This window comes from Taudactylus pleione, unplaced genomic scaffold, assembly GCF_031769625.1.
Source record: "Taudactylus pleione unplaced genomic scaffold, aTauple2 ptg000019l, whole genome shotgun sequence".
NCBI lineage: Eukaryota > Metazoa > Chordata > Amphibia > Anura > Myobatrachidae > Taudactylus > Taudactylus pleione.
Window position 1 is genome coordinate 35,699,162 of NW_028284421.1, and position 13,794 is coordinate 35,712,955.

At 45.6% G+C, this 13,794-nt stretch overlaps 1 protein-coding gene across 1 annotated transcript in view; it reads right to left on the reverse strand.

Moving 5' to 3' along the window:
- Nucleotides 1–5,317: 5,317 nt before the first annotated feature.
- UBE2Q2 (ubiquitin conjugating enzyme E2 Q2) overlaps nt 5,318–13,794 on the reverse strand; it is a 35,319-nt gene continuing 26,842 nt past the window's right edge. Inside the window, exons 10-13 of the mRNA XM_088446919.1 lie at nt 7,077–7,125; nt 5,696–5,791; nt 5,544–5,610; nt 5,318–5,433 (exon numbers count right to left, since the gene is read on the reverse strand). Of these exons, the coding sequence (XP_088303045.1) occupies nt 5,402–5,433; nt 5,544–5,610; nt 5,696–5,791; nt 7,077–7,125 (244 nt within the window). The 3' untranslated portion in view covers nt 5,318–5,401. The remainder of the gene's footprint in view (nt 5,434–5,543; nt 5,611–5,695; nt 5,792–7,076; nt 7,126–13,794) is intronic.

Consider the following 13,794-nt stretch of genomic DNA (forward strand, 5'->3'; position numbering starts at 1 on the left):
CCCAGTTTATCAGTGCTGTATTTGTATGGTTAATAAGTTTTAGAAACTTCAACTCAAATGGCATTAAGTACACATGTCTACTCCCAATGCTCCAATGACTAAATTCTATCTTGAACTCCCTCTTCTACTTCTCCATCTGTGGACTTCCCCTCGTTCATTACCTCCAAATAGATGCAGCAAATCACATCCTACCACCCTTCTGCCAACTCACCCTGTGTTCCTTCCCCCCCACCACCACTGGGAGGATAACAGAGCTCAGGTAGATAGTGGCTGTCCTAAGCTCCACACGCTTTACTGTACACTTCCTCAGTTGGGGGCTGTTTCAGAGTTGGGAGCAAAGAAAAAACAAAAAAACCAACAAAAAAAACCAACAAATTTTCAACTGGAGGTGGAGTAGAAAGATTTAAAATGCGCAGATATATACTTGAAAGGGTTGTGTCTAAACTAAACTCTAAATTTCAGTGTAAAAATAAAAGCTGTTTAGGTTGCCCTGCATGCAAAAAACAAACAAACCAGCATTGCAACATCGTTTGTCCAAGTGCAAAGTTATACATTTTTAACTTTGTTTCCAACTCAAATCCAACCCCTTGATGTACTTCTCAACTCTATCTGCAGCACCATGCAGCCAAGTTTATCAGTCTTCACCAAACCCCAATACCTCTACTCTCTCCACTACCCGACAGTGAAAGGACTGAACGATAACGATATCGTTATTGTTCACTACACTGCAGGGTGCCCACACTGAATGATATGTCGTTCAGTGCAGGCACAATCAATCATCTGCAAACATGCTGAACCTGACTATATCGTCAGGTTGACCAGCATGTTTGAACGATGATAGAGGTCTAAAAGACCAAATTTTCAAACGATTTTATAGTTATCGTTCAACTTTATCGTCTAGTGGATACCCCCCTTTACGCATATCAAACGGTCCATTTCCCATCTCCTCTTGAATGGCTTAACATTTTCTCAAATATAATATGTCCAAAACTGAGCTGGTCTTCCATCCTTGTGTCCCTTCCCCACCACCGTTGGTACCATTATTATCTCATTTCAATCTGGTCCACTGCCTGGGCATCAGCCTTGATTCCGCTCCCTTATTCACTACCCCTCCCCATTAAGTTTCACTTTCCGATTATTATCAGAATTTGCACCAACTTCAATTCTACTTGTCCACTGCATCATTGTTTTGACTAAAACTATTGCAGCCTTCGCTCTAGTCTTCCACTCAACTGCCTCTCTTTAATGCTGTGCTAGACCAAGATGAGCTTGCAAAACTCACCAAAAGTGAGTCTACCACATATGGGACAACCCCTTCAACAAGACCTTAGGACAGGTCTACCACATATGGGACAACCCCTTCAACAAGGAAAACAATTTGTGGGGTGAGAAATATGGAGGCATGTCAACACAGGAAACCACTAATAAAAATAATTTAACCTTCTTTAATCTTTGCGCAAAACAATGATTCTGAAAGAAGTTAGCAAATCTTTTCCCTACTCCTCCAGATCAAGAGTATCACGAATGTCCTCCTCCTACTTGAACGGTTGGTGGTAATACTAATAAAGAAGCGAATGTGTTGAAACGGTTTTCATGAAAACAGATTCTAGTAATGAAGGATGGGACACTGAACGAAGTGTCAATTGACGCATTGAAAGGTCCAATCTATAAATAAATATTGGTAAAAGCGAAGAGAGAGGTTGAACTGTTGCTGGGGCCACTGAAATCTAATAAGCTAGAGAACAGAGCAACATCAGAGAGGAATTTGATATATTACAATACACAATTGACTTATGAGATACCTGGAGGGAAGACTGGATTAGACTAGACTCATTCTGGTTAGGTTTTCAAAAAGGGAAAGAACCAAGAAATAATTTCAAGGTGGGGAGGGCGATAAAGCAGACGAGGGTATATCTCATCTTTTGGGTTGAGCCAGAACATCATTTACAAATGGGGGGTGGGGGGGGGGGAAAGAGAGAGTCAACCCAAAATCTACACACAGTAGTTTATGGCAGGATGCATGACTGAGGTGGGAAGTTAGGTAATCTGTATATGCAGGTTTACCAACACCCCCTTCTTGTGTTTTATATAAAATTCTAAAAAAAAACGGACCCCGTGAGTTCCTCCCAGAAAGATAAGAGTGATATGCAGCGCTTCTATGCTCTCTGGGTTCATCTTAGCAGTAGCTATCCTACTATACTACCAACTAATTATATGTAAAGCCTGTCCCAGTGTACAGTCCTTGATGTCATCAATAAGTTTAGTAAAATTAGCTGCCAAAAGGGAAGGTAATCAAGGTCAGCAAGTACTGCAAGCTGACAAGAGTTACATTTATACTTTCAATTGGGAAAGAGAAACAGGTACAGGTTGAGTCATATGTAATATGCCAAAATACGGATTTTATTTTTAGCATGACTGAGATAGTGAAACGTTTGCTTTTTGATGATTCAATGTACACAAACTTTAAGGCACAAAATTTAAAATATTGTACAAAAATGACCTCTAGACTGTGTATATAAAAAATGCATTGTGTGTAGATTTGGGTACCTTTCCCAAGATATTTCATTATGGTATGCAAATATTCCAAAATACGGAATATTCCGATATCCAAAACACCCCTGGACCCAAGCATTTTGGATATGGGAAACTCAATCTGTACATTAAAGGGTTAGATCTCCATATTGTCCAAAATGGACTTTGCGTTGAAATACAGGGTAGCCACCCCGCGGAGGAAAGTACCAGAGAAACTAATATTACTAAGTACATGGTACATAAAAAGGCCAACTGACCCCTATCAAAAAGGCATTCTCCATCCACATCCACCAACAAAGCAGTTTTGTTGACTACATGAATGAAGTCTAAGGTTTGTCTAGTGTTGTCCGTAGCTTGGAAAAAAAATCAGACTGGATATGGGTGGACTAAAGAGGTGATGACCTGGGCCAATTTGCAAGTATTTTTGCAAACAAAACTTGCGTTTGGGAGAACCAGGGCAGATATGACATTTTGAGATTGAATTGATGGGGTGGCATCTAAGCGGAGATTGCACAAGTTGAAGTAATAATCACAGAAACAACCAGCCATTGCCTGAGGACCGAAAGGTAAGAGCCTGTGGAATCCTTCATGTAAAAAACCCCATTCATGTGCGTTTATTATGGAGAAGATGGGCTAGGTGACATCACAATCTTATGTATTTGACACCTAAAGCAAGAACCACATATTAAGGTTTGGAGAGTTAAATATGATTCATTCAGGAGCATAAGGGGCTTATGTTTTTTTTTCCCTTGGCTGGTTTAAGGTTGCAAAAACATTCAGTGAGCTGAAAAAGAAATTCTTTAGACAAAATTCTTGAATGAACATGAACTTTTTCCTAAGCAATATTGAATAAGGTTTACTTTATTATATACAAAAGGTGCACAGAATTCAAACAAAAATCTCATCTGTAAAAAAGACATATCTGCTGTTTCATAGTCTATTATTTTATTTGATGTATACTGAGGGATTGTCTAATGTACATAGGCAGGAGGGAAATAATTGAGAACTCAATCAACAGGTTATATCTTAAAATGGTTTAATCATAAACTTGATGCAAGTTTACAGATTACTGTACATTGCCAAATAAGTCTGCAATGGAAAGAAAAAACAAAAAAACAAAAATTTAAACAAAACCAAAAAAGCATGCCAAGTCAGCAAACCTTCTACACCCTATAAAAAGCAGTCAGATTGTTTTTGGGGTTTTGTCTTTCATTTAAGGTTCATTGAAAGATGTTAAACAAGGGCCTTCTAAAACATATGTAGGCGCATATATATATATATATATAGGGCCATTTATATAGAGGTGGAATTTGTTAGCCAAGTTCTGCAAAGTACCATAGAGATACTATATGCAGTACTACATACTGAATTAGGGAAAGCAGTGCGTGAGACAACTTTTATTGAATAATTTGTTCTAGGTCTAAGAGAAAGGTTTCCTCACTTAAACTACGTATTCACCTCTATTAAAACAAAAAAAAAAGGCATCAAATCAAGCAATCCTCACCTTTAAAGTCTTACTATACAACAATATAAGTAATGTTTACTTACAAACTAAACAAATTTGGCAAGGTTTAAGGAAAAAACGAAAAGACAAAAACAAAAAGTGAGACCAGGCCAGGGCTGATGAAGTATTACTTAAGTCCACAATGTCTAGAAAGCTCATTGTGCTTGGGGTTCAAGTCATCCTGAATACAGATCTTCAGAATGACCTCTTTATTCCAAAATGTACACACAGTTGCCTATTTAAATTCTTGCTTATGTGCCAATTTTCATTAGTTCACAGAACAATTGCAACAACCCGTTAATAAAAAAAAAATTGCAACACTAGGAAAACAAGCTTAGTACTCATTTACTTCAAGCTTCATAGTGATGCTCTCCCGGGGGTTAGATTCAGATCCAGCACTAAACAGCAAAAGGAATGGGAGGGAGGAACTGAAACTAACGTTCTGTTTTTCTATTTCTGTTCTGCCTGAAAGTTTAGTCCAACAAAAAAGGACCATATTGAAATAATGACCGATGTGCTAGAGAGGCTTAGATTGGATCACCGACCTCCAGAAACTGGAAGAGGATGGAGATGACCAGCATAACTATATAGCATCAAATACCATATTGTATTCTCGCAATAAATGGAAATACATCAGTAATTTACACGTACCCATTTAAAAATTGTCCTTAAAGTATTCATTCTCAAATCGGAAAACCAAAAAAGCAGTTGTAAAATGCTAAACATTTGTTCATAAAAATTATTCTCTGTGAGATTAATCATGGCTATTTATTTTAATTTACCACCAAACTGTAGAGGTTAAACAGAAATCTAAAGGATTTCAAATGCTTAGCCTCATATGTTCCTACCATTAACAATCTATTTAATGGCTTTTGTAAACCATGTACCCTCCCACAACAAATTTGGCAATGCTACAAAAGGTTCACCAATAATAAATTTCACTTGGAGAGCTATTCAGCTGTTTAACCAGATTCTAAAACTGCATTCTTAAGTGTAAAAAACAGGTTTGGTTTTAAGGAAACTATACAAAGCAGTTTATTTTGCAGAACAGTCTGCAAAGAAAAAAAAATAAACACAAAAACAAAGTGAAAGCAATTTACAATAGTCTAATAAAAGTGGAATGGATGTAACTAAGCTATAACTTCTGTTTTAAATAGGACGTTAAAATATTTGGAGTGGCCTCTTCAGTAAAGGCAGCTGCTCTCGAATCCAGAAAAGCAGATGTGGTCTAATATACAGGTCTGACAGTTCTTTATCTAATAGCTAACATATGCTGTACAGAGGACCAAAAAGGGCATCGTTGGATCTGTTTTGGAAAGAAATAGAAAATAAGTTTGTTTAATCTTGGTCCAAGGCGAGTTCAAGTTACCCATCTTCTTTTGGAGGAGTGTACCAGCCTATAGAGAAAAGAGAAGTGATTGTTGTGCCATCCCACATTTGCCCTAAGCAAGTTACCATATACTTTATAAATACTGAAGACAGCCAGCGCAGTTATACAAAGCAGTACCGTTTTTCTCATGGATCTGTACTAGTGATTTGTAGGATTGCTGTGCTCGAGCAAGATTATACTGATTCTGCAAAATAAAAAAAAAAAAATTTAAAGATGAATATACATTATTCATTTGTGTTCACACACAGATGACTACAATTAAGTCTTACCTTGTTGGCTCCAAATTGCACACGTGCTTTCCCTTTAACCAGGGTAGCGTTGATTTGCATGATAACAGACTCTATTGAATAGGCACTGCTCCAGCCCTAAAACACCAAATTAGTATATTCACTTTAAAGAGTTCAAAGCACAAAACTTTCAAACAACTGTACATGCATACTCCGCAAACAAAGGAGGGACAGCCATCATACCACTCAGATATCATGAGAATATACAGCTGGATTTGTAAAGAGTTTGAACTTCAGAGCAAGGTTACCTATGAATGGTATTGTGATACAGGCTGATAAAGTAGTTTAAGCATAGCCCAGTGTGAATTAGAAGATGCTTCGTCACAGATTATGATTATCCTGTGTCTGAGGTATATATGATGCCAGCTGATTAATTGGTGGTTCACGACTGACTTACGTACCCCAAACGTAATTGCATGCTGACATATGACAGCATATTGTGCCCTTGTAATGCTTTGGTTTATTGTATATGTGCTGGAGGTGATTTTTCTGTTGTGAGAGTGATATTCGATGGGACAGAATATCTACATGCACTATATGTTAGTAGTTCTGTATTGGCACTTACCTACTAGTTCTGTATCACATACAGCATTTTTCATGATCATGTTATCTTGCATTTTTTCTATGGTTTATATTGTGAATCACAATTATACACTACTCAATGACCTACTTGTACAGTACATTCTTCAATATTATTGCAAAAGCTGCATATCTACTTTGTATAGTTTTTTTTTTTTTTTTTTTAGTGACAGGTGGGTAATGTCCTTGTTTCATGTGTTTTGTACTTTTGAAATATCAACAAAACAAAATATCTAGAAATTTGAAATAAGAGGCCACGGCTTATTAACTGGTAATGCAAAACCCTTTGTACTTAGTTAGCAGACCCAGTCTGTGCGATGCATATAATAAACTAACCCCTCCTTACAGAGGAAGCTAAAAGATTTGGCATTGCAGCATACAATAACCAATGTCTTCATTCTTCATGACATTTTTGATCAAGTCCAATACTGTAGATCAGAGTTTCTCAAAGTCCGTGCTCATGGAACCCTAACAGTGCGCGTTTTCAAGGCATCCTCAGGAATAATTAGTAACACCTGTATTGTTACTCAATTAGCACACCTGTGCTCCAGCAAGATGATCTGGAAAACATGCACTGTTATGTTTGAGAAACACTGCTGTAGATAAATATATATATTTTTTTATTACAACTTTGTCGATGTCAAAACTATTTTACTTATGCAATATATAGTCATTAAGCTTTATAATATATTCATGCTGGTTACGGAATAGCTACAAGAATACAAAACACTGGGTTTAGACATGTAACAAAATAGAAGGTGAAGAGTATACTTCTATTTTCTACCTGTTTAGTAAGCAGCTCCATGCACAGGGCACCCCCACCAAGCACATACCTGGAAGTAATTAAAAAATAAAAATAAATTTAAAAGTAAACATTGGTCACCCCTTCATGTTTAGCTATTAGAACTCCTAGCACATCCTAGTTTATAAAACAATAGAAACTGTTAAAATGACGTTGGTTTATTTCTTTTTATGTAAGCTATATACGAGACCTGCTTCCTCGCTGTGCAAAATTACATACCATGGATGTAGGCTAGATCCTTCTTCAGACGCAGAATAACCTATAGTGGTTGAAGGATATGCAATTGCTAATGTAGTTCTAGAATGTATGAATAGATTTTTTTTTTTTTTTTTTTTAATTCTACTCTTTTGTATAGGACATCACTAAGTTTGTAGTAAAGGCCCCCATACACGGTGAGATTCAAAGTTGGTAAGATCAGTTGTACGATTTCCCTTGAAATTCTTCATAAGATGTGGTCAAATGGTGTACGATTGATCATTAAGATCATAGGATAAGACGCATAGAAGTGTATCACATCATACACGATCAGTTGACATCTCTCTGCAAAACCATCTGATCTGCGATCCAACTAGACGACGGCGGGGATGCGCATCAGCAGGGGGGGGGGGGGGGGGTCGCAGAAGACTCAAAATACAACCATTTGCAAATTATTGGTCTGTACAACCTGTAGAAACTGCCAAAAATATGAGATATGGTAAGAACTTACCCTTGTTATCTCTATTTCTACGAAGTCCATAGGGTTCCACAGGATACCTTGGGGTATAGGTGTGACGTCAGTCGCAGGGCACCAAAGAGTTAAGCTTTCAGCCTCCCAGGATGCACTAGGTCCCCCTCCTATACCCCGCCCCCGGGCCAAGGCACCTCAGTTAGTTACCAAGCCATAGGCCGGAGGAGGAGAAGGAAGAGAGAGAACAAAGATCTGGACACATACAAGAATCACATTCTCACCAGAGGGAGACGGAAAACCGGTGACCAGAGCAAAGCCCATCTGCAGCACAGGTGCGACAGGGCGGGAGTCCTGTGGAACCCTATGGACTTCGTAGAAATAGAGATAACAAGGGTAAGTTCTTACCATATCTCATATTTTCTACTTCAGGGTCCATAGGGTATCCACAGGATACCTTGGGGATGTCCCAAAGCAGTATCCTTTAAGGGTGGGGACGCTCCTGTGAAGAAAGGAGAATCCGCCGCCCGAAGGAAGCATCCTGAGAGGCGAAGGTGTCAAACCTGTAATACCTCACGAAGGTATGGACAGAAGACCACGTAGCAGCCTTGCAGATCTGAACTGCCGAGGCACCACGTCGAGCTGCCCACGAAGGACCCACAGACCTAGTGGAATGAGCCTTCAGAGAAGGAGGGACCGGTAGGCCTTCATGAAGATAAGCTCCAGAAATAGCCATACGGATCCAGGCTGCCAAAGTTTGCTTTGAAGCAGGCCAACCCTTTTTACGGAAGCCAAAGAGGACAAACAAAGCGTCCGACTTCCTAAACGAAGAAGTGCGGTCAACATAAGTCCTTAAGGCCCGCACAACATCCAAAGAGGCCTCACCCACGGAAAGACCCGGTGAGTTAAAGGCCGGAACAACTATTTCCTCGTTAATATGAAACTGGGAAACAACTTTGGGAAGAAACTCGGGCCGAGTGCGGAGCACTGCCCTGTTCCCATAAAAAACCAAGAAAGGGGGTCTACAAGAAAGAGCCCCTAACTCAGAAACACGTCTGGCCGAAGCAATGGCCAGAAGGAAAACAGTCTTAGCTGTTAGCCATTTAAGATCCACTGAGCCCAGTGGTTCAAACGGCGGTCCTTGGAGAGCCCTCAGGACCACAGCCAAATCCCAAGGCGCCACAGGTGGAACAAAGGGCGGCTGAATGCGGAGAACACCCTGCATAAAGGTGCGCACATCCGGGATTGTAGCAATCCTACGGTGAAACCAGACAGATAGGGCCGAAACCTGTACCTTCAAAGAAGCAAGGCGAAGCCCATGATCTAGTCCCGCTTGCAGGAAGGCGAGAATCCGAGACAGACGAAACTCCCGCGGTGCATAACCTCTCGGTCGACACCACTGGAAGAACGTATGCCACACGCGATGGTATATCCTCGCGGAAGACGGTTTCCGAGCTCGCAACATGGTACGCACCACAGAGCTGGAAAACCCCCGGGACCTCAGCATGGCCGTCTCAACAGCCACGCCGTCAAAGACAGCCGAGTCAGGTCCGGGTGAAGGCAAGGACCCTGAGACAGAAGGTCCGGTCGTAGCGGCAACCGCAGAGGAATGTCCACGGACAGACCCTGAAGGTCTGAGAACCAGTGCCGTCTGGGCCACGCGGGAGCTATCAACAGGAGCGTCCCTCCTTCCTGTTTGAATTTCCGGATTACCCGTGGAAGAAGGGAGACCGGAGGGAACAGGTATGCGAACCGGAACGTCCACCGGACGGACAGAGCATCCACCAGAGACGCCCCTTCGTCTCTTGTGCGAGACCCGTACACCGGCAACTTGTTGTTGTGCCGGGACGCCATGAGGTCGATTTCTGGAAGACCCCACCTGTCCACCAGTAGTTGAAAAACGTCCGGGTGCAGGGACCATTCCCCCGGATGAACGTCCTGGCGACTTAGAAAGTCCGCCTCCCAATTGAGCACTCCCGGGATGAAGACCGCTGATATGGCCGGAAGATTGCGCTCCGCCCAAACCAGGATCCGAGAGACCTCTACGAGAGCCGCCCGACTGCGAGTTCCTCCTTGCCTGTTTATGTAGGCCACGGTGGTAGCGTTGTCCGACTGGACCTGCACCGGGCGACCCTGGAGAAACCGCTGTGCCTGCTGGAGAGCATTGAAGACCGCACGGAGTTCCAAGATATTTATTGGAAGCTCCGCTTCTGTCGGCGTCCACCTGCCCTGGAACAAGTGTGGACCCGAAACTGCTCCCCAGCCCCGAAGACTGGCGTCCGTTGTCAACAGGACCCAATTTGGAACCCAGAACGGACGTCCCTTGTTGAGGTGGTTCGTCTGTAACCACCACGTAAGGGACAGGCGAACCTCCTGGGTGAGCACAATCGTCTGGGACTTCAGAGACTGAGTCAGCCCGTTCCACTTGGACAGGATCAGGTGCTGCAGAGGTCTGGAGTGAAACTGGGCGTATTCCACCATGTCGAACACCGACCCCATGGAGCCCAGTAACCTCATCGCCGAGTGTAAGGACACCCGGCGGCTGTGCAGACAACTGCGCACCCTTGACTGTAAAGCAGAGATCTTGTCCTCCGTCACGAAGATCCTTTGCTGTCCCGAGTCCAATAAGGCTCCAAGATGCAGAATCCTCCGAGACGGGATTAGAGTGGACTTCTGCCAGTTGATTAGCCAGCCGTGCCGTTGCAGCAGTGCAATGGTCAGGTCCAAGTGGCGTAACAGGAGCTCTGGAGATCCTGCCACCAATAACAGGTCGTCCAAATACGGCAACATGCGGACTCCCTGCAGCCGCAGAGAAGCCGCCATGACCGCCATCACCTTGGTGAAAACACGTGGTGCTGTTGCCAGGCCAAAAGGTAACGCCCGAAACTGGAAGTGGTCGCTGCTGATTGCGAACCTGAGGAACTGTTGATGGCGCCAAAGAATAGGGACATGCAGGTAAGCGTCCTGTATGTCCAATGACACCAAGTAGTCCCCAGGTTCCAGCGCCAGAATGATGGACCGTAGGGTCTCCATCCGAAACTTCGGGACCCGCAAAGACTTGTTGAGTGCTTTGAGGTTGAGAATCGGACGATATGACCCATTGGGTTTCTGTACCAAAAATAGATTTGAATAGAAACCCTGGCCCCTCTGGGAGAATGGAACCGCCACTATAACTCCAGCCTGGAGCATAGTGTGCAATACCTTCCGCAGCTCCGTAGCCTTGTTCCGGTCTGATGGGAGACCCGTGGTGAAGAAGCGAGCCGGGGGTCTGTGCCGGAAGGAGAGGGCGTATCCGTGAGAAACCACCTCCAGAACCCAAGTGTCTGTCGTAGTGGTCGACCAACACTGGGCGAACTGTAGCAGGCGGCCTCCCACCCTGGGATCCCCCAAAGGGAGGCCCGGACCGTCAGGCCGCAGGCTTGTCATCTGGCTTGGGGGCCGGACGTCTGGTACTCCATGCCTGCTTCCGGGGCTTGACCGATTTCTTAGGGCCAGCCTGTCGAGGAAACGACTGTGGTTTGGGCCTGCCCTGGGCCCTAGATGACCGAAAGGACGATGGTCCCGAACCAGAAGGAGCAGCGGCCGACGGGAGACAGGCAGATTTGGCTGCCGCCAGCGTGGCCACAATCTTATCCAGATCCGGACCGAAGAGAACTTCTCCGGTAAACGGCAACGCTTCCAGACCTTTCTTGGAATCTGCGTCCGCCTTCCAGGATCGCAGCCACAAGGTGCGACGAGCAGCTACCGCTGCTGAAGAAATTCTAGACACCAGAGTACTAATGTCTAGAGCCGCCTCGTTGATGTAGGTGGCCGAATCACGGAGATTGCCAATCAACTCCGCCTGATCGGCCGGACAGTCGGATTCAAAAGAAGCCTCTAATGAATCCGCCCAGCGCTCCATCGCTCTGGCAACCCAGCAAATGGCCATAGCCGGCCGTGCTGCCCCCCCTGCAAGGGAATAAGCGGACTTCAGGCAGATTTCTACCTTGCGGTCCGTAGCATCCTTAAGGGAGGACATGGATGGCATCGGCAATGTGGCACTACGGACAAGACGGGTCACGTGAGAATCCACCTGTGGAGGGGATTCCCACTTCGCAAAATAATTATCCGCGAACGGATAAGCCACCGCCAGGCGTCTCTGCGGCTGGTATCTTTTGCCAGGTTGTTTCCACGCCTCCTCTAAATGGTCCACCAACTGACCCGAAAGAGGAAAGACTGTGGCATCGCCCTTCACATCTTTGAAAAAGGCATACTTAGATTTAGCCGCTGGGGGAACTTCGTCCTCAATCACCAAGGCTGTGCGGACCGCCCGAATAAGTCCAGGAATATATACTTTGGACTTAGCATCAGCGTCCTTAGTATGGAGAGGTTCCTGATCGTAAGGATCTAGAATCTCCCCATCATCAGACGTCCCTTCGTCATCCTCATAAGGAGCGGACAGAGACGCCACCGGCCGTTTATGAGGCCGCATCACAGACTCCCCTTGCAACACATCCGACAAGTGCTGTACAGAACTCGTCAGGGAGTTAACCCACGCTGGCTCCTGAGAACCCGGAAGCGGGGAAATAGGGAGACTGTGGGGTACCACCAATTGTCGTGGGAACCCCTGCATGGGTGACGACACCACAGACTGCTGGGACAAACCCATCGGAGTAAACGCGGGCTGCGGAGCTAACTGGCCCACTAAAGCTGTTAACGCCTGAGCGAAACAAGCCCAGGGCGGCTCCTGTACCGGTGCTGTAACCGTAATAGGCCGCGCCATGGACAAACACTGCCGGCAAAGGCCCTCCGCGCTACCCTCCCCCTCCGCTAACGGTACTTTGCACGTGGTACACTGTAGCCGGAGGGGAAAATCACTTTCAGACATGATGGCACCACGTATGTGACCTCTCTCACCAATTAAGTATTAAATAGGCGAGAGACCACCCTGCAGCACCGCACCGCAAGGGCTTTAGCAGAAAGAACAGGGACAGTAATAAAGCTGACAGTTTAGATGAAGAAAAGATTACAGGCAGCAGCGCTAGCACAGTCACATACAATGCAGAGAAATAACAATTCCTGCACTATCAGCGCTGATCACTCAACTACACAGACACAGGGCCTGGTAGGACACAGCGCTGCATACACAGACCTGACCACAGCGGAGGAGAGGTATGCGGGGGGACCCAGACCACGATGCTTCCGTCCAGCGCTTCCAGCAGCGTTCACCATGCGTTCTGGAGAAGATGGCCGCCGAGGAGCAGAGAGGAGGCTGGCCTGGGGGAGGAGCGCTGCCACAGGACCAGTCGGCAGCATGCAGAGAGGGCTGTGTGCAGCGGGGGAGGCGCCGGCTGTGAGACAGGGAAGGCGCGCTCCCCTGGCATGCATTTAACCCCTGGGACGCCGCAGTGCTACCGCTCTGCTGCGGTCCGCTGTCCCAGGGGGTAGTGGAAGCGCAGGTTGGTCGCCTGGCTCCACGCTGCAGCCAGTCCCCAGGGAGCCCCCTGCCTGGGGACTTAGGACCATGTGATCAGCGGGGACCCACCGCGGGACCCCGCTGCTTACCTCTGTCCCCCTTGAATCCGGCCATGGTCCGGAGCATCTGGGGTCACCGCTAGCTGTGACCCCAGACGCCCACCAGCATCCCCGGATCAGTACCGGCGTTCTGGTACCGGCGGGGTGTAGGGAAGACAGCATGGACGTCAGGACTGACTGTCCATGCTGTACATCCAGTTGTGCAGCCACAGCTGCATGAAGAATAAGCTTCAGGGGCTCTTCTAGCCCCCACTCCAACAGGTGCACCCGACTCCGGCCGGGCACCAAACTAAACTGAGGTGCCTTGGCCCGGGGGCGGGGTATAGGAGGGGGACCTAGTGCATCCTGGGAGGCTGAAAGCTTAACTCTTTGGTGCCCTGCGACTGACGTCACACCTATACCCCAAGGTATCCTGTGGATACCCTATGGACCCTGAAGTAGAAATAGTGTTAATAGTCATCCCGTGTATGGCCACCTTAACAGCAGCTTGTAGTCAGTCACCACAGATCATAATCCAGAAGC